General features: G+C 43.9%; 1 protein-coding gene and 1 long non-coding RNA gene across 3 annotated transcripts in view; one reads left to right on the top strand and one right to left on the bottom strand.

Annotated features, from left to right (window-relative positions):
- The window catches only part of BMPER (BMP binding endothelial regulator), a 176,313-nt gene that overhangs the window by 110,987 nt on the left and 43,042 nt on the right, over positions 1–22,284 (top strand). For both annotated transcript variants that reach the window (XM_081165156.1, XM_081165157.1), the window contains exons 12-13: positions 2,795–3,124; positions 11,054–11,390. In XM_081165156.1, coding sequence (XP_081021282.1) covers positions 2,795–3,124; positions 11,054–11,390 — 667 coding nt within the window. The remainder of the gene's footprint in view (positions 1–2,794; positions 3,125–11,053; positions 11,391–22,284) is intronic.
- The window catches only part of LOC308570422, a 204,522-nt gene that overhangs the window by 155,518 nt on the left and 26,720 nt on the right, over positions 1–22,284 (bottom strand). The gene's annotated exons all lie outside the window — the stretch shown is intronic.

Here is a 22,284-nt window from a genome sequence, read left to right as displayed (position 1 = left end):
CCAAATGTGATTCTATCCCAAAAGTTCTTGACTCAAGTTCGCAGTCCTCATTCACAATATCAGTAAAGAAAAGTAATCCTTTTATCTGACTCCACTATTCTTTCCAACTATGTTTTGTGTCAGTTAAGTGTACTCATAGAATCTCTTGTGATTAATTTCATTGATCCAGCTGTATACCTACTTTTGAGCCACCCTGTAGAAATGTGTTGAGACACGTTGCTGGGTTGTTGTTTTTGTACACCATGAGGAATGCAATTCAGCTTCATTCTGCCTGTGATATTCCTAGCTTTCAAATTAATGTTTGCCCCCATTTGATTTAAGGATCTGCAGCTTGCTTTGATGCTGAAGCCTAATTCACATTTTGGCCAACTGTCTCCTGTGTTTCATTTTTGGTTTTTGAAAAGCCAAGTCCCGTTGAGTTATGGATGTGTGAACAAATTACTCTCCATTCTGTTTTTTAATGTCATAGTTTTACTCAGAAAGCATCCAAATCCCTCTTAGTTATGGTTTATATAATATTTTCCTTGGCTGCTGTAAATTAGCTGCAAGCCCTGCCTCAAGAGTCTGTTACATCTGGACACTTTGGAATTAACTTGACTCTTCTGGTGTTCTGGCCCGTCTTTCCTCCGCTGCCTTTTGCACAGATTGTGCGAGAGTCTTGAATTCCAGTTCTCCCCGCATGCAAGAGGGCCGTCCTCCTAATATGGTCATTTCTTTCTTTTCTGTTGTGGCATGTGGGTTATTAGATACCACGAAAACAGTCCAAGAATCCTTCAGAACTCTTTCCAATAGCTAAGTAATTTAGAGTATCAACTCACCGCATCATGAGCTCCTAAACTGAGACTGCCAAGTCCAAGGACAAGTAAACTGTATGATCTTGATTCGGGATAGTGAGTGCTGGGGATGTGAAGTAAATGGCCATTTACTGCATGTCGGTCCATATGTTGGTATACAGCTTGGCCCCATGCCTTGTAAATCTGGAAAAGGGTATTCGTTTAGTGAAGTCAAATGGAGCACAGAGGATATTTTGACAACAAAACCGAACACATGCATTTTAAAGTCACATTCATCTGAAGGGGAGAGAATTAAGCATGTGATTCACTCTCTCTTTCAAATCAGTGAGACTTAAAAGTGCTTAAGCTCCCTCAGCATTGAGTAACTGGAGACAGACACTTCACACCAGAGATGAAGGGAAAGACTTCCTGACCCCAGAGGCTGTACCCAGAAAGATTGGGACCTAATCATCATTTCCACTTGAAATTAAGCACTGCTTCTTCCCAATTCCTTTGTCCATCTGTCCCCTGATGAAAGTTTGGTTACACTCTGAAGTTTCCTTTTGCTGTAAAGGTCCACAGGACAGGACGCCACACAGTGAGGTGTGAGGTAATTCAGCCCACTTCATGTCTAGGACAGATGGACTCAATGTGTGGCCAGATGGAGACCAGAGGAAACCCTCAGAACAACAACATCAGGAAGAGGAGGGCAGGTGCCCTCAGAAACCATACTAAAGAACTATACAGTCGTACCTCGGCTCCAGAACGCCTTGGGAGTCGAACATTCTGGCTCCCAAACGATCGAAAACCGGAAGCGGGTGTTCTGGTTTTTGAACGTGTTTTGTTTTGGAAGCCGAACGTCCTGCGTAGCTTCCGCTATTGTTTCCAGTGCACCTGCGCAATTGGAAACCAGTTGGAATCCGCGCCTTGGTTTCCAAACATTTTGGAAGTTGAACGGATTTCCGGAATGGATTCTGTTCAACTTCTGAGGTACGAATGTATAGTAATAAAGACTGAGAAGAGTTGAGGTTTCAGTGCTGCTTCTGTTGATTTTTCTTATTGAATTTTTAGCAGTTCGATTCAATTGCTTCCTTTTTTCTGATTTTGAGACTGTCACTTGTAATTTGATTATGGTGATTCATTGGTGTTAAATGTATCAGACAAACGAAAGCCAGGACTTTCCTATGAATTATTTCTTCACCGCTCCAATTCATACAATCAGTTCATTTGGGACACCATAAATTGTTTTTGTTTTTTTAAAGCAGTTCTGGCAGTAATTATTTGAGAGTCTAGGCTACAATCCAGTACAGAATTAAGCATGCTTAAAAGTCCATCTATTTCATTGGGATCTTCAAATGCACTTAATTCTGTGTTGGGCTGTGGCATTAATAGATTCCATTGCCTTGAATTTCTTCTCTTCCAAAGAATAGCAATGTTTTATCCAGATTGCACAGCACCAGTTGCCTTTTCCTTTATTATGTGGCAATGCAGAACTTCTCCTTTACCTTTGTGATGAAACCAACTACACACGGAATGCTGTATATAGTGTTAGTTGTCGGTCCTCAATCTTCTACCATTCATTGGATGACACTCAAATTCTAGGATTATGAAAGAGGGAGAACCCCCCCCCCAAACAGTCCTATATATTGCCAGAGCTGCAATATACAATTCATGGATTCTACCTCCACTTACCATTTTCTACAGCTGCAACAGTATACTGGGGATCCTATAGTGGGTGCTGATAATCTATATCATTCCGGGACTTAAGGGCCATTTCATGACAGCAGTGCTCGGTTTCTCATTGAGTGTACCCTTGAAAGAAAATGCATGGTCTTCATGTCTTCTTCCAAGTGTTTGTCTCATTCACACACAAACACACACGTTTTTTAGATATATGCCTCAGTCACATTGTTTATGAAGTGGCCCAAAATGTTGGAAGGCCATTTGCATTCATTTAATACCTGCTTTTCCCAGCATAACATTTGGTCTTGATGGTGCTTTTGTTTCTCACTCACCTACAGAGCCCGGAGTTTGCACTGTATTTGGAGACCCCCACTACAACACTTTTGACGGACGGACATTTAACTTTCAGGGAACATGTCAGTACGTTTTGACGAAAGACTGCTCCTCCTCTACCCCGCCCTTCCAGGTGCTGGTGAAGAACGATGCCCGACGGACTCGCTCTTTCTCCTGGACAAAATCTGTAGACCTTGTGCTGGGCAGCAGTACCATCAGCCTCCACCAGCACCTCACTGTGAAGTGGAACGGGACACGGATATCCCTACCTTACGACACACCACACTTTCACATCGACTTGGAAGGCTACCTCTTGAAAGTGACAACCAAAGCAGGTGGGGCTACATGACTGCCCTGGTTCTCAGGGCAAAGTAGTGACACAGCAGATCCTTCTATATAGTGAGAAGGTGGGGAGGGGTATTACTCAGAAGGGTGGTGGGAATGGGAGATTGGCAGATAGCCAATAGAGATCTTCTATACAAGATCTCAAAGTAGCTGTTTTACTACAAAGGAATTTCAGAAATAGACTGGAAAGAGAAGCTGCTGAATTGCAACTCATTACCAAACTTAAAACCATGGAGAGACCTGGTCTGAACAAAGACATTGGATTCTTATCTCATTATACATGACTAAGCCATTTTTCACCTTCTCACCCCTTGCCTTTTCCTGTAAGACCTATTGCAGTCGTTAAGAGTCGTCAACAGGCTCATCTCAGCTATCTGCCAATCTCCCATTCCCACCACCCTTCTGAGTAATACCCCTCCCCACCTTCTCACTATACAGAAGGATCTGGCAACTTCTGTTTCAGTGTATCTGAAGAAGTGTGCATGCACACGAAAGCTCATACCAAGAACTAACTTAGTTGGTCTTTAAGGTGCTACTGGAAGGAATTTTTTTATTTTGACAAGGGTGACATGTATGCTTTTGTTTTGTTTTGGCTCTATAAGCTCTGGCGGTATTTACATTACGTTACATTAGAGTTGTATCCCATTCTTTCAGTATAGAAGCAACACCCAAGGCAGCTACAGTACAATAATAATAAACAATTTAAACCAAAAGCAAGAGGATCTCCCCATTTCCCTTCCATGCCAGTTTTGAATGTGATCAGTTTTAGGTCTGCTCTGTCCCTGTTCTGGATATTTTTTGTGGAGAGGGGAATTCACCCACGCACAAAAAATCATATTTAAATTGGACACATTGATCCCTAAAGTATGCATTTTCCATGCATTCTTCCCCCAAAATACAAATTTGTACTTTTCAGTGCATTCCCCCTAAAATTAGCATTTTTGCACGTTTTTTCTGTAAAATAATCATTTGTGTCTGTGTTTTCAAAAACTGATAGTATATAATTCAGAGAAATGCAAAATCCAATAGATTACTGTATTCTAAATCACATATAATTCAGACCAGCAAATTAGGTTGGTTGGCTTTAAAATGCAGACTTGGAAAAAAAAAATCTTCCATCCTTATATAAAACATCAGAATCAGCATAAGAATGAAGCTGTGCTCTTCATGCATGCCTCAGGAAAAATTCTCAGTTAATTTCCTGGGCTCACCTTTTTAAAAAGAATAAACTATATCAGAATCTGACAAAAGTGTCTATCCACCTCTGATGAACCAATCCATGTCTTACAATGCTACAATACACAGGCAAAGTTTGTGTAAAATGAACCAGGGAAGCTTTTGCCAACACAAAGGTTTCCCTTTCCCATCCCCATCAAATGAAATTGAATTATCAGAAAATTTCTACTTGACGCTCCTCCACCTGGTGTCAAGGCTTACAGGCATTTAAACTGGGGATTCCAGGGTATTGGTTGCCTAGTTAATGAACATGGGCAATAAACACAGAATTGACTGCTTTGCCATTGTGGAGTTTGGTTCTTATAAAATGACAGTAACTTTGCCAAGGGAACCTTAGGATTATCATCACAGCCCCGAAAAGCTTCTGAAGCAGCCCCAGGACACAGTTTGAAAACAACTGATCTCAGCTGTAGTTACGGCAAAAGCAGAGATCAGGAATAAGCAAGCACTGTGCCAGAGGGGCTTGTAGAGTAGGGAATGAGTTCAGTAAGACATGTCCAACCCAAACAAACTCAGTAAAACAAAACAAATCCAGAAGGCTTTAGCAAACTCACCAGCCAACATGGCCTGCATGAAAGTTGCTTGCTGAACCAAAAACTGGTGTGATATTGAACCCCAAGTGTGCAAGGAAAGCTGTTTGCTGCCTCCCTGAAGTGCGGTGTTCTTGCGTAACATCTGTCTGGGTTTGCTTTCTGCCCAAATGAATTGCTTTTGCAACTGGATTCAGTCTTTTGTGTGCATGTGCATCTTGCATCATTCAAACCTGAAGCATGATTTAATTGGGAAATGGAGAACATCTGGTAGCTACTTTAAAGAAAACAGGTAAATGGGACGGCACAGAAATCTGAGGCTGCTGAATCCTAAAATTTCAAGATGCTTGACTATGTTTTATTAAATAAGTTTTATTTTTATTTTTCAAAGTTTAATCTATGGGTGTCAAACTGAAATGAATTTGAATTTGGTGGGCCAAATTTCCACCCACCAGATGGTTTGAAAGAACATCTGTTCGTGAACAACAATCCCAGCCTCCTTTTTCAAAAAGCAGCCTGAAGTGCCTGCTTGGGGGCAGATCTACTCATAAGGAAGGAGGCTGATCTCCAAGGCTCCTTCCAACTCTATGATTATAAATACTCCGGCCTGCTTCTTTCCCATAAGTGGTGCCTACTTGCCAGACTAAGGCGGCAACTTTCTGCATGATCTAGGAGGCTGGATTGAATTCTTCAAAAGCAGCTTTGAATTCCTTGACAAAAAGTGGGGTGTATTTAAAAAATAGATGATAGATAGATGATAGATACCGTATTTTTCGCTCTATAACACACACTCGACCATAACACGTACGTAGTTTTTAGAGGAGGAAAATCTGTAGGCATGCCACCCGTAGGCATTCCCTCCATAACACGCACAGACATTTCCCCTTACTTTTTAGGAGGAAAAAAGTGAGTGTTATGGTGCAAAAAATAAGGTAGATGATAGATTAGATAGATAGATGATAGATAGATAGATAGATAGATAGATAGATAGATAGATAGATAACCACCCCCTGTTCATCCCTTCCTCTCCTTCCTCCCCCCCCTCTTAGGAATATAAAAAGGTAAAGGGACCCCTGACCATTATAATAATAATAATAATAATAATAATAATAATAATAATAATAATAATAATAATAATAATAATAATAATTTATTATTTATACCCCGCCCATCTGGCTGGGCCTCCCCAGCCACTCTGGGCGGCTTCCATAAAAACCAAAAATACAGTAAAATGTCACACGTTAAAAACTTCCCTGAACAGGGCTGCCTTAAGATGTCTCCTGAATGTCAGGTAGTTGTTTATCGCTTTGACATCTGCTGGAAGGGCGTTCCACAGGGCGGGCGCCACTACCGAGAAGGCCCTCTGCCTGGTTCCCTGTAGCTTTGCTTCTCGCAGTGAGGGAACCGCCAGAAGGCCCTCGGCGCTGGACCTCAGCGCCCGGGCAGACTGATGGGGGTGGAGACGCTCCTTCAGGTATACTGGACCGAGGCCGTTTAGGGCTTTAAAGGTCAGCACCAACACTTTGAATTGTGCTCGGAAACGTACTGGGAGCCAATGCAGGTCTTTCAAGACCGATGTTATATGGTCTCGGCGGCCGCTCCCAGTCACCAGTCTAGCTGCCGCATTCTGGATTAGTTGTAGTTTCCGCGTCACCTTCAAAGGTAGCCCCACGTAGAGCGCATTGCAGTAGTCCAAGCGGGAGATAACCAGAGCATGCACCACTCTGGCGAGACAGTCCACAGGCAGATAGGGTCTCAGCCTACGTACCAGATGGAGCTGGTAAACAGCTGCCCTGGACACAGATTTGACCTGTGCCTCCATGGACAGCTGTGAGTCCAAAATGACTCCCAGGCTGCGCACCTGGTCCTTCAGGGGCACAGTTACCCCATTCAGGACCAGGGAAGGTCCAGTCGTGGCTGACTCTGGGGTTGTGGCGCTCATCTCGCTTTATTGGCTGAGGGGGCCGGTGTACAGCTTCCAGGTCATGTGGCCAGCATGACTAAGCCACTTCTGGCGAACCAGAGCAGCGCACGGAAACGCCGTTTACCTTCCCGCCAGAGCGGTACCTATTTATCTACTTGCACTTTGACGTGCTTTCGAACTGCTAGGTTGGCAGGAGCAGGGACTGAGCAACGGGAGCTCACCCCGTCGCGGGGATTCGAACCACCGACCTTCTGATCGGCAAGTCCTAGGCTCTGTGGTTTAACCCACAGCGCCACCCGCGTCCCCTTAGGAACATAGGAAGCTGCCTTATACTGTGTCTGACCATTGGTGCATCTTGCTCTGTAATGTCTATACTGACTGGCAGTGGTTTTTCAGGGTTCCACTCAGGTTGTCTCTCCCATCCTTACCTGGAGATTCCAGGGATTAAACCTGGGAGCTTCTGCATGCAAAACAATACTTGACCACTGACCTACAACCCTTCTCACAGCAGCAGCAAACATATCTAGGAGTCCTGGTAGAATATGATATGGGGGTAAGTGGCAGGTGGGGAAATGGTTAAACATCACCTCATTCCTCTCCCCCATAAATTATGCCACATGCACTTCTCTAAGTGCTTTTAAAAAAGATGTATGGCAGATAAAAGATGTATAGCAGATACATCACCTTGCCAACAAAGGTCCATATAGTGAAAGCTATGGTTTTCCCAGTCGTGATGTATGGAAGTGAGAGCTGGACCATAAAGAAGGCTGATTGCCGAAGAATTGATGCTTTTGAATTATGGTGCTGGAGGAGATTCTTGAGAGTCCCATGGACTGCAAGAAGATCAAACCTATCCATTCTTAAGGGAATCAGCCCTGAGTGCTCACTGGAAGGACAGAGCCTGAAGCTGAGGCGCCAATACTTTGGCCACCTCATGAGAAGAGAAGACTCCCTGGAAAAGACGCTGATGTTGGGAAAGATGGAGGGCACAAGGAGAAGGGGACAACAGAGGACAAGATGGTTGGACAGTGTTGTCGAAGCTACCAGCATGAGTTTGACCAAACTGCGGGAGGCAGTGGAAGACAGGAGAGAAGAGAGTTTTGGATTTGATATCCCGCTTTATCACTACCCGAAGGAGTCTCAAAGCGGCTAACATTCTCCTTTCCCTTCCTCCCCCACAACAAACACTCTGTGAGGTGAGTGGGGCTGAGAGACTTCAAAGAAGTGTGACTGGCCCAAGCTCACCCAGCAGCTGCATGTGGAGGAGCGGGGAATCGAACCCAGTTCACCAGATTATGAGTCTACCACTCTTAACCACTACACCACACTGGCGTGCTCTGGTCCATGGGGTCATGAAGAGTCGGACACAACTAAACGACTAAACAATAACAACATGGCAGATATCCTGCTTCCCATACCTTGGCCTTCCATGGTTGATCATTTATATTGCCTCCTTTAACCAAAGGATTGATGTGAAGCATAGTCAACATCTAGAAAGCATTTAAAGGCTATCACAGCATATCCTGCTGAGCCAAGAACTCATACACCTGCTTCTTTGTCCCTTACAAAATAAAGCCTCAGCTCTGGGCTTGTTCATCAGAGTCGCAAGATGGGGGGGAAGAATGTTTGTGGCTGTCTGAGGAATGCTCACAAGAGGAGCATTATTCATAAGCTCTAATTAAAAGCATCTTGAGCGTCTCTCTTCACTGCCAGCTGAGTTATGAAATTCCACTGAATTCCTGAGAACCATTCTGGATGCTTTAAATTGACTAAAATGTGATTCTCTTGTTATTCCGGTTGTCTCTTCTCTCAGCTCAGTCAACTACAGCAAGCATCATTGTCTTGGTTTTGGCAGAGACTGGGCAAACATGGCGTGTAATGGTTCACTCAGTAGTGTGTAATTGAAGCATATTACTATCCAGATAATTTCCCCTTTAAATAAAAGGGCTCATATTCCTCACAGTGAATTCCATGTCTAATACTGTGCTCCTGATATTAGTGGCTGCACAAGAGCACACATGCTTAGACTGGGATTTTGCAATACTGGGATAGATAGATCCAAAGTCTGCCTCAGTATAAAACATGTTGGCACGTTCAAGCCATTTTGAGTTCATATGTTAAGAAAAGCACTGTGAAATATTGGCTATTCAGGGTGTCGGGCACAGGTGTTTCCCAGATCTTTTTTGAAAGACTAGCTTATTTCCCTTCGGAGCCAGTTTTGCACAGATTTATGCATATGTATGTTCTGTCCGGGACATGGGTGCTGCTGTGGGTTAAACCACAGAGCCTAGGACTTGCTGATCAGAAGGTCGGCAGTTCGAATCCCCGCAACGGGGGGGCCGTTGCTCGGTCCCTGCTCCTGCCAACCTAGCAGTTCGAAAGCATGTCAAAGTGCAAGTAGATAAAAAGGTACCACTCCAGCGGGAAGGTAAACAGTGTTTCCGTGTGCTGCTCTGGTTCGCCAGAAGCAGCTTAGTCATGCTGGCCACATGACCTGGAAGCTGTATGCCAGCTCCCTCGGCCAGTAAAGCGAGATGAGCGCCGCAACCCCAGAGTCGGCCACGACTGGACCTAATGGTCAGGGGTCCCTTTATCTTTACTATGTTCTGTCCTGTGTCTGTATTTTTTAAATAAACAAATAAACAAATAAATAATATTTTCTCTCAATGTATGCATATTTAATCACACTCCCCCCTAAAATAGACATTTTAATATAATTTTTGCTACAAATTTGAGCTGAGAATTTCATCACATAATTTGACCAGTGCGAAATCCAAATCGTACCTGCATTTCAATCCACACATTAATCCAGGAGCAATGCTGGATTAAGGTGCTTGGGGGCCCTGGTGAAATTTCCAAAAGGAGCCATGATGAGAAAATAAGGCACAAGCTGGTTCAGCAGAATTTGTAGAAAGTGTAAAAAAGAAAAAGAAAAGTCCTATATATCTCCAAATGGGACAGATGTTTCATTTTTTGCCTTCAAATTTGACTAATTATTTTATATCCTAATTCCTATCCAAGAGATTCCTGGATTGCAGGGGGTTGGACTTGATTCCCCTCGGGGTGCCTCCCAGCTCTACAATTCAGTGATTCTATGAATGGAGAACTCATCCATTCAGAATAAAAAGAGACATCAAAAATTAAATTCAAACGCCGCCTATTCTCCCACATCATTCTGTTGCGTATGCAGACCCAGCCTTAGCTGTCATGCCTGCAAGTGTTAGGGATGTAGCGGAGGCTGAGCAGGTGACACTTTGAAGAGGCAAGCAGGAGAATTACCTCTACACTGAGCAACACACAATAGCTATATATCAGAAACAGTGAGGTTTGACTACAGGAAGCTCGCAAAGTACGTGAGGCTTACGTTCCAGGGATTGTGAGTAAAGCCAAAATCATGTATGGTCAAAACACATTGGGTGCAATGGCTGGTGGGCTTGGCAGAGTCTTCACCCCCGGACACACAATCCCTTTCCACCCCCTTTTAATTAATTAATTAATTTATATTAACATTGACAAGCCTGCATGGCTGAATGCACATGAGCGGGGAGTGATCTGTATGCCTTCTTTGGGGGGGGGCAGCTGGTTCCCACTTTTTAACCTGCCTTATGGTGTGTGTAGGGACGCAGGTGGCGCTGTGGGTTAAACCACAGAGTCTAGGACTTGCCGATCAGAAGGTCGGCGGTTCAAATCCCTGTGACAGGGTGAGCTCCCGTTGCTCGGTCCCTGCTCCTGCCAACCTAGCAGTTCGAAAGCACGTCAAAGTGCAAGTAGATAAATAGGTACCGCTCCGGCGGAAGGTAAACAGCGTTTCCGTGCACTGCTCTGGTTCGCCAGAAGCGGCTTAGTCATGCTGGCCAAATGACCCGGAAGTTGTACGCCGGCTCCCTCAGCCAATAAAGCGAGATGAGCACCGCAACCCCAGAGTCGGTCATGACTGGACCTAATGGTCAGGCGTCCCTTTACCTTTACCTGTGGTGTGTGTAGGAGGAGCCATAACTCCATGGCAGAACATATGCTTTGAAGGCATTAGGTCCCAGGTTCAGGCCCTGTCATTTCCAGTTTAAAAGATCTCAGACTAGAAATCCTCCAAACTGGTTCTCTCCAAAGTAGCCAGTGCTAGGCTTGATAGACCAGTGTTCCAGTTCAATATGTAAGGTAGCTGCACATGTTCACATACTGTATATACACTGATACAGGTTAGCGTCTTTCCTTCTTGCTTTCTTTTTTAGGCCTGGAAATCTCTTGGGATGGAGACAGCTTTGTGGAAGTCATGGCTCCACCACATCTTAAGGGCAGGCTCTGTGGCCTATGTGGCAACTACAATGGACACAAGAGAGACGACCTGATCGGAGGTGACGGGAATTTCAAGTTTGATGTGGATGACTTTGCCGAGTCGTGGCGTGTGGAGTCGAATGAATTCTGTACTCGCCCTCCAAAGAAACAGTTTCCAGAACTGTGCCAAGGAACAGTGAGAGTAAAACTCCGCGCACATCGGGAATGCCAGAAACTCAAAGCATGGGATTTTCAGACGTGCCACTCAACTGTGGACTACACGACATTTTATCGGTAAGCTTAGCAAAGCAAGAGCCTGCTGAAAAGCCACTGGAAATGAAAAAGAGGTTGAGGGGACAGGGTTACACAAGTAGTTAGTAAAGAATGGTAGCTATGCTATGTAAGACACCTTAAAGCAAAAGAGTGGTAATTTCAGTCCACAGTGGGCCAAAATGTATTCCCCTCATGCCAGTTTTGAAATACTGTTGATGTATATGGGACTGAAATTGCAGCCATGCAAATAAGTTAGCCAAGACTGCCAACCCCAAAATACTTTTGCTTAGCCAAGTAGGAAATAAATAAACTTGCCATTAAGCAACAGTCAATTTGCTATGAGGAAGCTCACACTGGATATTGGCTAGTATGCTATTAAGAGGTTGATAGCAAGAAGTAGTCATCATTGTCAAGGAAACTAATTGACACTGCCTATTAAAGGTAAAGTAACAAAACTCAACCCCAAATCATATAAAAGAGGAAGAAAGCTTGGCTGATATTTCTCTCAGAAATTTTGTTTGTTCTGTAAAGCCATGTGAAGCTAAATAGTATCCTTTTGAAAGGTTCACAATATATTTTCTAAAGGGATTTGTGCCTTCACAGCAAGAAAACTTTGCTATGTGTGCTGATAGGTGGGAAAAAAGGATTTAATGGTCATTGATGGTGAAGGTTTATAAATTAAAATGGTTTCAAATGATAATGGATAATTTATAGCGGGTTCCCTGAATGATCACCTGGCTGGGATTCTTACTTACCAAACAAGTTGCTCTTCACAAGCCTGCCCTGTGAGCATTTAAAACAGATCTGCTTAGTGGGGTTGTACTAATAGCATAATTTGCTTGTTTGAGTATAAACCATGAAAAATACTTTTCTGAGATTAGCTTTATCTGCTAGGATGACAAAGGGAAAATCAAATCTATGTTCATCTAAGTCCATGGAAATGTTAACACATTTCTTCATCCAAACTATGAGGACATCACTTTCTGTTTCTTGTTCAGCACGTATGTAGCCATCTTCCAGCAAATATACAACTTTTTTATTTCATTTGATTTTGGCTGGTGTGAAAAATAAAGGCGTATTGATTTTGGACTGCACAAAGGTGGGTAGAAGTAACTGTGCTTCAGAGTTTACACATCTGTCATGACTGTGCTGGCATTTCTCCAATGTTTTCTGCAGTGAAGGAAATGAAAGGTAGATGAACGTCTCTAAACCCAAAGTGAATATATACTAAGAGTTATGTCCAGTGCTTAGTGTTATTAGTCTGTTTTTCCCCACTTTATGTCACATTTACTGCTTGTTATTTTGGTGCAGACAAGGAATATACGTATGATTGTCATAAAGAGTGTGATGACTGCACAAAGTGTATTGCACTTCTGGATGATAAACGCCACCTGTGGAAATTCATGTGTGTTCTTACTCCCTAATGGCTTTGCCCTAAGCAAGCCTTGATGAAGGCTTCACAGATACTGCCAACAGCATGGGAGTTGCTTGCACATGATGTGATCCCACCTGTGAATAGCATGATCATATAGACAGACCCCTTCCCCCCACCTACATGGCTTATCCCCAAGCAGCTGCAATTCAGTTGGATGGAAAATGCATAATTTGGGTGGTTAGCCTCACTCACATAATCCACACAAAGGCCACTGCACCGTGGATTCACAACACACAGAAGCAACTCTTAAGCTTCAGACTGCAATAGTGCAGACTGCGATAGTGCAGAAGACTGGAGAGCTGAAATATGTGCAAAGGATGAGATTAAGACTACAATATATTATATACTACTGGGACGCGGGTGGCGCTGTGGGTTAAACCACAGAGCCTAGGACTTGCTGATCAGAAGGTTGGTGGTTCGAATCCCCACGACGGGGTGAGCTCCCGTTGCCCGGTCCCTGCTCCTGCCAACCTAGCAGTTCGGAAGCACGTCAAAGTGCAAGTAGATAAATAGGTACCGCTCTGGCGGGAAGGTAAACAGTGTTTCTATGCACTGCTCTGGTTCGCCAGAAGCGGCTTACTCATGCTGGCCACATGACCCAGAAGCTGTATGCCGGCTCCCTCGGCCAATAAAGTGAGATGAGCGCCACAACCCTGGAGTCGGTCACGACTGGACCTAATGGTCAGGGGCCCCTTTACCTATATTATATACTGAACCTGAAACAATGCTGAAATATAGTTCAAAAAAGAAGAAAGGGTATTTTGTTTTCCTCTGTTGTGCTAGATCAACAAAGAGCACTAGGAATGCTTGTGCAAGGGAGAACTGTTGCCTGTATTTCTGCAATAGTTTAAATTTTACTTCTGCCATTTTTCACAGGTAAGTGATGAAAACTGGAAATGAGGACCAGGTACGGAGGAATCAGGCTTTATTTCATCAAGCACAGCATCTGCGCTTTTCTTTCTGTAATGGGGAGTTTCCCCTATTTCCTCTTCTTAAGGTTCTTATGATTAATTTAGTGTACTAAACTTCTTGACACCAGGAACAAAAGTGATTTATATCTTGGCAAAGGCAGATACCAAACATCACAGCAAAAAATGATGTGCAAAGGTTACCGTAGCTAGTTTCCTCTTTCCACAATAGAAAATAAAATTACATGTGGACAGAATTTTTGTAAAGGTTATGTCTTCTGAAGATTAGGTGCTTTACTTCAAAGAGCACACTGTTACTAAACCATTTATGACTTTAAAAACAAAAATCCAGGCCCTGCTTGATCAGAAGAAGGACCATCTTACCCTTGCTTGTTTAGTAGTGTCCGACTCTTTGTGACCCCCTGGACCAGAGTACGCCAGGCACTCCTGTCTTCCACTGCCTCCCGCAGTTTGGTCAAACTCAAGTTCGTAGCTTCGAGAACACTGTCCAGCCATCTTGTCCTCTGTTGTCCCCTTCTCCTTGTGCCCTCCATCTTTCCCAACATCAGGGTCTTTTCCAGGAGTCTTCTATTCTCATGAGGTGGCCAAAGTATTGGAGCCTCAGCTTCAGGATCTGTCCTTCCAGTGAGCACTCAGGGCTGATTCCCTTAAGAATGGATAGATTTGATCTTCTTGCAGTCCATGGGACTCTCAGAGTCTCCTCCAGCACCATAATTCAAAAGCATCCATTCTTCGGCGATCAGCCTTCTTGATGGTCCAGCTCTCACTTCCATACATCACTACTGGGAAAACCATAGCTTTAGCTATACGGACCTTTGTTGGCAAGGTGATGTCTCTTCCTAAAATGGTTAAAAAGTGCAGGTTTGCACATAATAGACTTTTGGACCACAAACTTTATAGATGACGTGCAATTGTATTGTGTGAAAATGAGGTGAGCATCCTTGATTTTTGGATGTTGAGCTGTTCTGCAGATTGAATGTGTTATGAAAGAAGGAACATTCTGTAGATTGCAGGATTGTTGGCAGGCCCGTTGCTTTCTTTCCATTCCAATGTTTTCTGTTTGAAACCTGAGCAGAAACACTGAGCCATTTTTATCCAGATCATCAACACTCTCTTAATTTTCACTACAGTGCTTTTTAAGAGATCTATTGTTGATAAGTTTTCTGAGAAATATATCTGTGCAAGAACATTTAAAATTATGATACGTTCTGAAATACCAAAAAAGGCAATCAACCAAGCATTTCAGCCATCTTATGACATTGTGTTAACAATGCAATTTCTGTGATGACATCTTAACTTCAGTTTTAAGATTCTTTTCTTGACTTGTGATTTATTCCCTATTTAGGAATCCAAAGCATACAGCAATACCACTATTTGGGTTAACTTTTATGTATGCAAAACAAAAAATTTGAGTTGCAGGTTGTTTGAAAAGTGCCCAAGGAACAGTGGCACCATGTAAGGAAAAGGTACAACTTCTAGTTCCTTTTCAAACTATTACCAGCGGTTGCATTACAAGTTTAGACTCCCCTTTACTTTCTACTCGTTATTCTATTTAGCAAGAGCATCCTTATTAGACTACTTTTAAGAACATGGTGTGGGTTGCCTACCTACCTCCTCCTGTATGTCCTGTTCCACTTCCCGTCAGGTATATTCATGAGCAGGTCTACCCCACAGTAAATCTACTTGCTTGATGGTGAGCCAGTAACAACTAAATGCAAACCATATTTTATCAGTACAGTGGTGCCCCGCAAGACGAATGCCTCGCAAGACGGAAAACCCGCTAGACGAAAGGGTTTTTCGTTTTTGAGCTGCTTCGCAAGACAAATTTCCCTATGGGCTTGCTTCGCAAGACGAAAACGTCTTGCGAGTGTTCCAATTTTTTTCCGCTCCCCCCCCTTTTTCTAAGCCGCTAATAGCCTTTTAGCTGCTAAGACGTTAAGCCTTTAATAGCCGCTAATCTGCTAAACCGCTAATAGCGCTAAGCCACTAATAGGGTTGCTTCGCATGACGAAAAAACCACTAGACGAAGAGACTCGCGGAACGGATTATTTTCGTCTTGCGAGGCACCACTGTAACCTGCTCTCTGCCCCTACTAAAATCCACGGGTTAGGGAGCCCGCGCTCGCTCGGCTGGGCGAGGAGGTCGCGGAAGGGGGAGAGCGAAGCCTTCTGCCGCGGGCAAAAAAAGGAGAGGAAGCCGGGCGGGCGGGCGGCCTGGCTGGCTGGCGGGGGTCTGGCTGCACCTGCTGCTGCCGTTGCCGCTGCTGCCGGGCTTTGACAGCTTGGCGAAGCGGAGGGAGAGGAGCTTTATGGTAATTGCGGCTCTCTCTCCACTGGCCGCCTGGGTAGTGAGCCGAGCCGAGCAGGGAGTCTGGCGAGGGGGCGGGAGGAGACTTTTCCACCTCACCTGGTCAAAAAGGAGAGCGGAGTCTCCTCAGGGCGCCCTCAGGCAGGGCAGGGCAAGGCAAGCAGAGCGAGGAGGAGAGAGAGGGGAAGGGGGGGGGAAGCAGCCAGGAAACGCTGCGGTGTGGAGGAGGAATCAATTAAGGAGAGAAAGTGAAAAGCCTTGGAGAAAGGGGAAAAAGGAAAGAAAAGAGGCAGCTCCAGGAGAGCGCGGGGGAAAGAGAAGCCTCGCTGCTGCTGCTTGGGAGAGTAAATTACTGTACTTGCCTTGCCCCGGGTTAGGGGGCGCAAATTAATTGCCTTGCCCCGGGTGCTGATAACCCACGCTACACCGCTGGTGACTTGTGACAGTTGCACACACTGCCCCGTGCTGTGGGATCAGACTACAGGGAAGTGATCATCCACTGATAGGTTAATGTGTAGGAAATGGGTGTGCAAAATTCTAGTACAAGTTGTTGGGGGGGGGGAGGAAAGTGGGCCAAAGCGGAAGGCAGCCTGAATGTTTGAAATATCCCTCAATAATTTTTTGAATTTCATTGTTAAAATTAAATATTTTGTTATTTTGTCAGGTTTTTGTGAAACAGAATTTACAATAAGTGCTGTCTTTTACGCAGGTATAATGTCTCCATATTCAAATGCTGAAATTTTAGTCTTTCAAATACCTGTTTATGTGCCTTATGGCAATGCTCCAGTTAATGTGACTGCAACAATTAGTCCCAAATTAAGAAATCTAAATGAGACTTTATGTGCAACAGTCTCTTGTTAAGGCATCCCCACCAATGGAGGTATTTTTCTTTTTTCTGAAATCAGTCACAGGCTGCCAAGTGCACATTAATTACAATGGTTAAATAGTATGTTCATTGGCATAGAAGAAAGTCACATACCTTGGTTTTTTTCACACAAACATAGAAAAGTAAAAGCTGATAGACAACGTGGTAGTTGGCGTCATTTAATGTAATCAGTTTTTGAAGCACATTTGGTATGATGCAAATGCAATTAATTTATCTGTCTTAAATAATCCTGTGTAACAAGAGAAACACTGTTAGAAAAGAGGCCGCTGTGGAAAAATAGCTAACATTTAAGTATGCATGGATGGAGACATACAACGTTTCCACTAATCTAGAAAGTATTCAGACTAAAACTAAGCAGGAAGATCTGGAATATGCCCTAGCCTTTGAGAGGAACACAGTAATGTAGGGCGTTCCCCCTTGATTCTGCCTTACCCTCTGTGCCCCAAACATAACCAGACCAACACCTGGGTTGCACATGCAAGTCTACACCCAATCCTGAGCACAAGATAGAAGTAATTCCCATTGAATTTAGTGAAGCCAAAGGAACTTGCATACAAGATTGGTCATTCAGACTCATGCGAGTGAAGTAGAATTTGCTTTATGCAACTCTTTAGCTTGGTGCCTTCAAGGTATGGAGTGTATTAAATACCTAGGAATCTATGTAATAATAATAATAATAATAATAATAATAATAATAATAATAATAATAATAATAATAATAATTTATTTATACCCCATCCATCTGGCTGGGTATACATTAAAAACTTCCATAAACAGGGCTGCCTTCAGATGTATTCTAAATGCACAACAGCATTAAGGGTGTGTGTGTCTTTTTTACATAACATTTAGCTACCAGCCCTACAACTTCTACAGTTTGGTTCTGTAATTCCACAGTACAGCTCATAGAGACTATTTATAATTACTCCTTGTTTAAAAACTTTCCTTAGTATTATTTTCTATTACTTTGAACACAGTCGCAGATGTTTTCAACCACCCAACAATACCATTGGCTTTTGTGCTTGCCAGTTAGGTGATATCAGGGCTCAACTCAGGTTAGTATTTTTCAGACTATCCATGAACATCTGCCCATTATAAAGCATTTCATACAGCACAGAGAACTATACTTGTCTGTTTTATAGAAGTACCCCAGGAACCTTGAAGTTGGAGGAAACCCACTGCCCCCCCCCTTTGTGTTTGTGGTTATTACAGCTGTAAAACATTGAAACTATGCCAGAGGATTCACAGATGTCTCTTTCCCCATTGAGATACTGGGACTGGGATGCTGAGAAGGAGGGTTGGACATCAGATTCTGACAAGACCGCAGCGCTGGACAGACATCACTCACCTGGGACTCCCAATGGCTTCCTTCCAGTCTAGGAATGGCGTATCTCCCCTGTGACCCACTTTACGCTCTCCCTCTTTGGGAAGCTAATGGTTTTTGTTGTTGCTCTTCAGGAGCTGGGAAAGAATTTATAGGGAAACCAGATGAAGAAGCATACTATTTTGTAATTAGAACTTAGAAGTTCTTCTTGGTTAAAAAAGATGGCATGTCAGGAATGCTCCTTTTGGTCCCCCCTAATTATACAATGGTACCATCCATGTTTCTATATTAAGTAGATATGGTTTCTTAGCAGGAACACACAATTCTCTCTCTAGTTATACTGCGCGCTTGCTATTTTTATCCAGCAGAAATCCCTAGCTTTTTGGTTCATTACTCGAGTCATTGAAATCTGAGTCTGATGTTTCATAAGCATCTGCTGCCCCTCCCTGTCTGAAGAATGTGCCTGCAATTCAGAGGGTCATTTGGGGAGGTCCCTATAGGCATGGGCAGGGGTCTGCAACCCGCGGCTCCGGAGCCGCATGTGGCTCTTTTACACCTTTTCCGCGGCTCCAGGGCGGATACTAGCGAGGGGAGGAGGCACATTGTGCGCCCCGACACTCCCCACTGTGGCGGGCGCTGTACTGGCTGTGACGTCGCATGGGGGCGGTGCGTGCGTTAGTCACGCACCGTCCCAACGTCACCTTCCCGCCCGCCCGCCCGCTACATTGTAAGGGGCATGTACGCTGGTCACTGCATTGAAAGGGGAGTGAAGAACACACACACCAAAAAAGGTAACTTGTTAATTTAACGTTTATTTCTATGAGGAGGAGTAATTCTAAGGGGTCAAACAAAGAAATAATAAAAAGTGACAAAAAAGTTATTTTTATAATGACGAGTTTTGCGGCTCCCCGTTTTTTGTTCTTCGGAAACGGGTCCAAGTGGCTCTTTTTGTCTTAAAGGTTGCAGACCCCTGGGCATGGGGGAAATGCTTTTAGAAAGGTTTGGGCAACCAGAGCAAGGGGGAATAGGTACTTCTTTAGGTGCCTGCATGCAGTTGAACCTCTCAGAAGCATTCCCTACCTTCTAAATTGTCATTGCCTGTCACATAGATACACTTCCAGCAAGATTCATGGTCATGGTGGCTTTCTCTACTCCCTCCTCATGCATCAGGCTAGCCTTCCCCAACCTGGTGCCCTCCAGATGTTTTGGACTCCCGACTTCCATCATCCTCTGCCAGTAACAGCCTAAGCTGGTTTAAATAATAGCCCATTGAAATCAATGCAACAAATTAGCTATGCTTAAGTCCCATTGATTTCATTGAACACTAAGAGCAAATTATTATTATTATTATTATTATTATTATTATTATTATTATTATTATTATTATTATTATACCCCACCCATCTTTGGGCTTCTTCCAACACATATAAAAACATAATAAAACATCAGGCATTAAAAACTTCCCGACACAAGGCTAACCAACGTAGTATGGATCCAGTGCTTTGGTTGTGATGCTTGCATTAAAGTCCTTTTTATTACTAGCAGTTGCTAGAGCAATTATCAGTTTAAACCCCCCCCCCAGAAAACCCTACTTTACAATTCTTTACACTACTTTACCCTCACTTGCCTAAGTAGACTAGGGCAGAGGTTCATAACATGCCATAGAATCATAGAATCTATAGAGTTGGTAGACACCCAGGGGTCATCTAGTCCAACCCCCTGCAATGCAAGAACCTTGGCTAAAGCATGCATGACAGATGGCCATCCAACCTCCAAGGACAGAGGTGCCCAAGACTACTCAGTGTCATGGCAGAGAGAGGATTTGAAGTCTCAAAACTTTTTCATGAGCCAGTGTGGTGTAGTGGTTGAGAGCAGAGGACTCGTAATCTGGTGAACCGGGTTCGCTTCCCCACTCCTCCACATGCAGCTGCTGGGTGACCTTGGGCTAGTCACACTTCTTTGAAGTCTCTCAGCCCCACTCACCTCACAGAGTTTTTGTTGTGGGGGAGGAAGGGAAAGGAGAATGTTAGCCGCTTTGAGACTCCTTCGGGTAGTGATAAAGCGGGATATCAAATCCAAACTCTTCTTCTTCTTTTACAAAGCAGTGGCTATCTCTAGTCTCCAAGAAAACAGATGAGCTCGCAGCCTCATTAGGACCAGGAGTCCCTGCTTCCAGAAGGCAATAGTTATATACTCTCCAAGAACACTGTAGCAGTCACGTAGATTTCAGTTGGAGCATATTTCACTCTGTCAATTACACCTAATCTTGACTGTAGTCCAGGGCTTCTTCAAACTGGTGTTCTCCAGATGTTGTTCAGCTACAGTTCCCATCATACCTGAGCCTTAGCCATGCTTGCTGGGGCTGTTGGGAGTTTTAGTCCAAAACATCTGGCGGGAACCAGGTTGGAGAATATTTCTTCCATCCTTAGGGAAGCACAGCATTGACAACAGAGTGCTAAGTAGCACACACTCTCCCCCTTTCCCATTGTGAGTAGAGCACCATGGCTTTTTCATTCGGCTACATGCAAAATCAGGGTAAAAACACCCACATTGGCTACATACAAAACCCCCTCTAAACTACATCACAAAATAACACATTATTATACCTTATCATTTCTTCTTTTAAAAAACAAAGAAATTTTAACTCAAGGTATGCAGATTAGCAAGCATTTTTTAGAGCACTCCACTAAGTGGCAGACTTCCTAATGTCTATGCAGAAAGCTTGCAGCATTTTAGAGAAAATGAGAGTAAGAAGCAACATGATACAAGTTTTAACAAAATTATGCATGGCATGGAGAATGTGGGTGAAGTTTTTCTGCTTCCCTCAGTGCTAGAATTTGTGAATATCGAATGAAACTGAATGTTGGAGGTTTGGGGACAGAAAAAGAAAGAGTTTCTCTACATGATGGACTTCACTCCCACAGGAAGAGGTGATGGCCACCAATTTAGATGGCTTTAAAAGATGATTAGACAAATTCATACAGGTAAAAGCTGTCAGTGGCTACTGGCCAGTGATGGCTATGCTCTGTCCTCACAGTTGGAGGCTGTAGGTTTCTGAATACCATTTCCTGGAAACCAAAGGTGAGGAATAATAATAATAATAAGTATTAGTATTTATTATTTGTACCCCTCCCATCTGGCTGGGTTTCCCCAGCAACTTTGGGCAGCTTCCAACAAAGATTAAAAATACAATAAAATGTCACACATTACAAACTTCCCTAAACAGGGCTGCCTTCAGATGTCTTCTGAATGTCAGGTAGTTGTTTTTCTCTTTGGCATCTGGTGGGAGGGCGTTCCACAGGGCGGGCGCCACTACCGAGAAGGCCCTCTGCCTGGTTCCCAGTAGCTTTGCTTCTCGCAGTGAGGGAACCACCAGAAGGCCCTCGGTGCTGGACCTCAGAGTCTGGATGGTGGTGGAGACACTCCTTCAGGTATACTGGGCCGAAGCCATTTAGGGCTTTAAAGGTCAACACCAACACTTTGAATTGTGCTCAGAAACGTACTGGGAGCCAATGTAGGTCTTTCAAGACCGGTGTTATGTGGTCTCGGCAGCTGCCCCCAGTCACCAGTCTAGCTGCCGCATTCTGGTTTAGTTGCAGTTTCCTAGTCACCTTCAAAGGTAGCCCCATGTAGAAGGTGTTATTGCATCCTGCTAGCAGGTTCCTCACAGGTTTCTCTTCCTGAAAACAAGATGTTGGACTAGACAGGCCATTGGCTTGACCCAGCAGACTCTTTTTATGTTCTGAAGTTCTTTATGCCTCATCTGTTCTGCGCTTGTCCCATTTTTAGGTGCCCACTTAAACATCTTAAGGGTACACCTGAAAATGTAACGTGTAACTGACCTGCAGTACAATTCAAATATAATTCCCCAAATGAGAACATGGTAAACAGCTTATATCTGCTCATTTGCTATTTCTGTGGGCTGCTGCTGGCTTTCAGATTCATAGGGCCTGAGGGGAGATTTTTCCTTCATGACCTGACTGATTGGATTTGAAGATTCAATGACTAAACAGAAGAAGAGTGTGTTGGTATGACTG

The sequence above is a fragment of the Podarcis bocagei genome (assembly GCF_964188305.1).
Source record: "Podarcis bocagei genome assembly, chromosome: 12".
Taxonomy (NCBI): Eukaryota; Metazoa; Chordata; class Lepidosauria; order Squamata; family Lacertidae; genus Podarcis; species Podarcis bocagei.
Note: the sequence above shows the minus strand (reverse complement) of the source record. Positions and strands in the feature narration are given on the sequence as shown.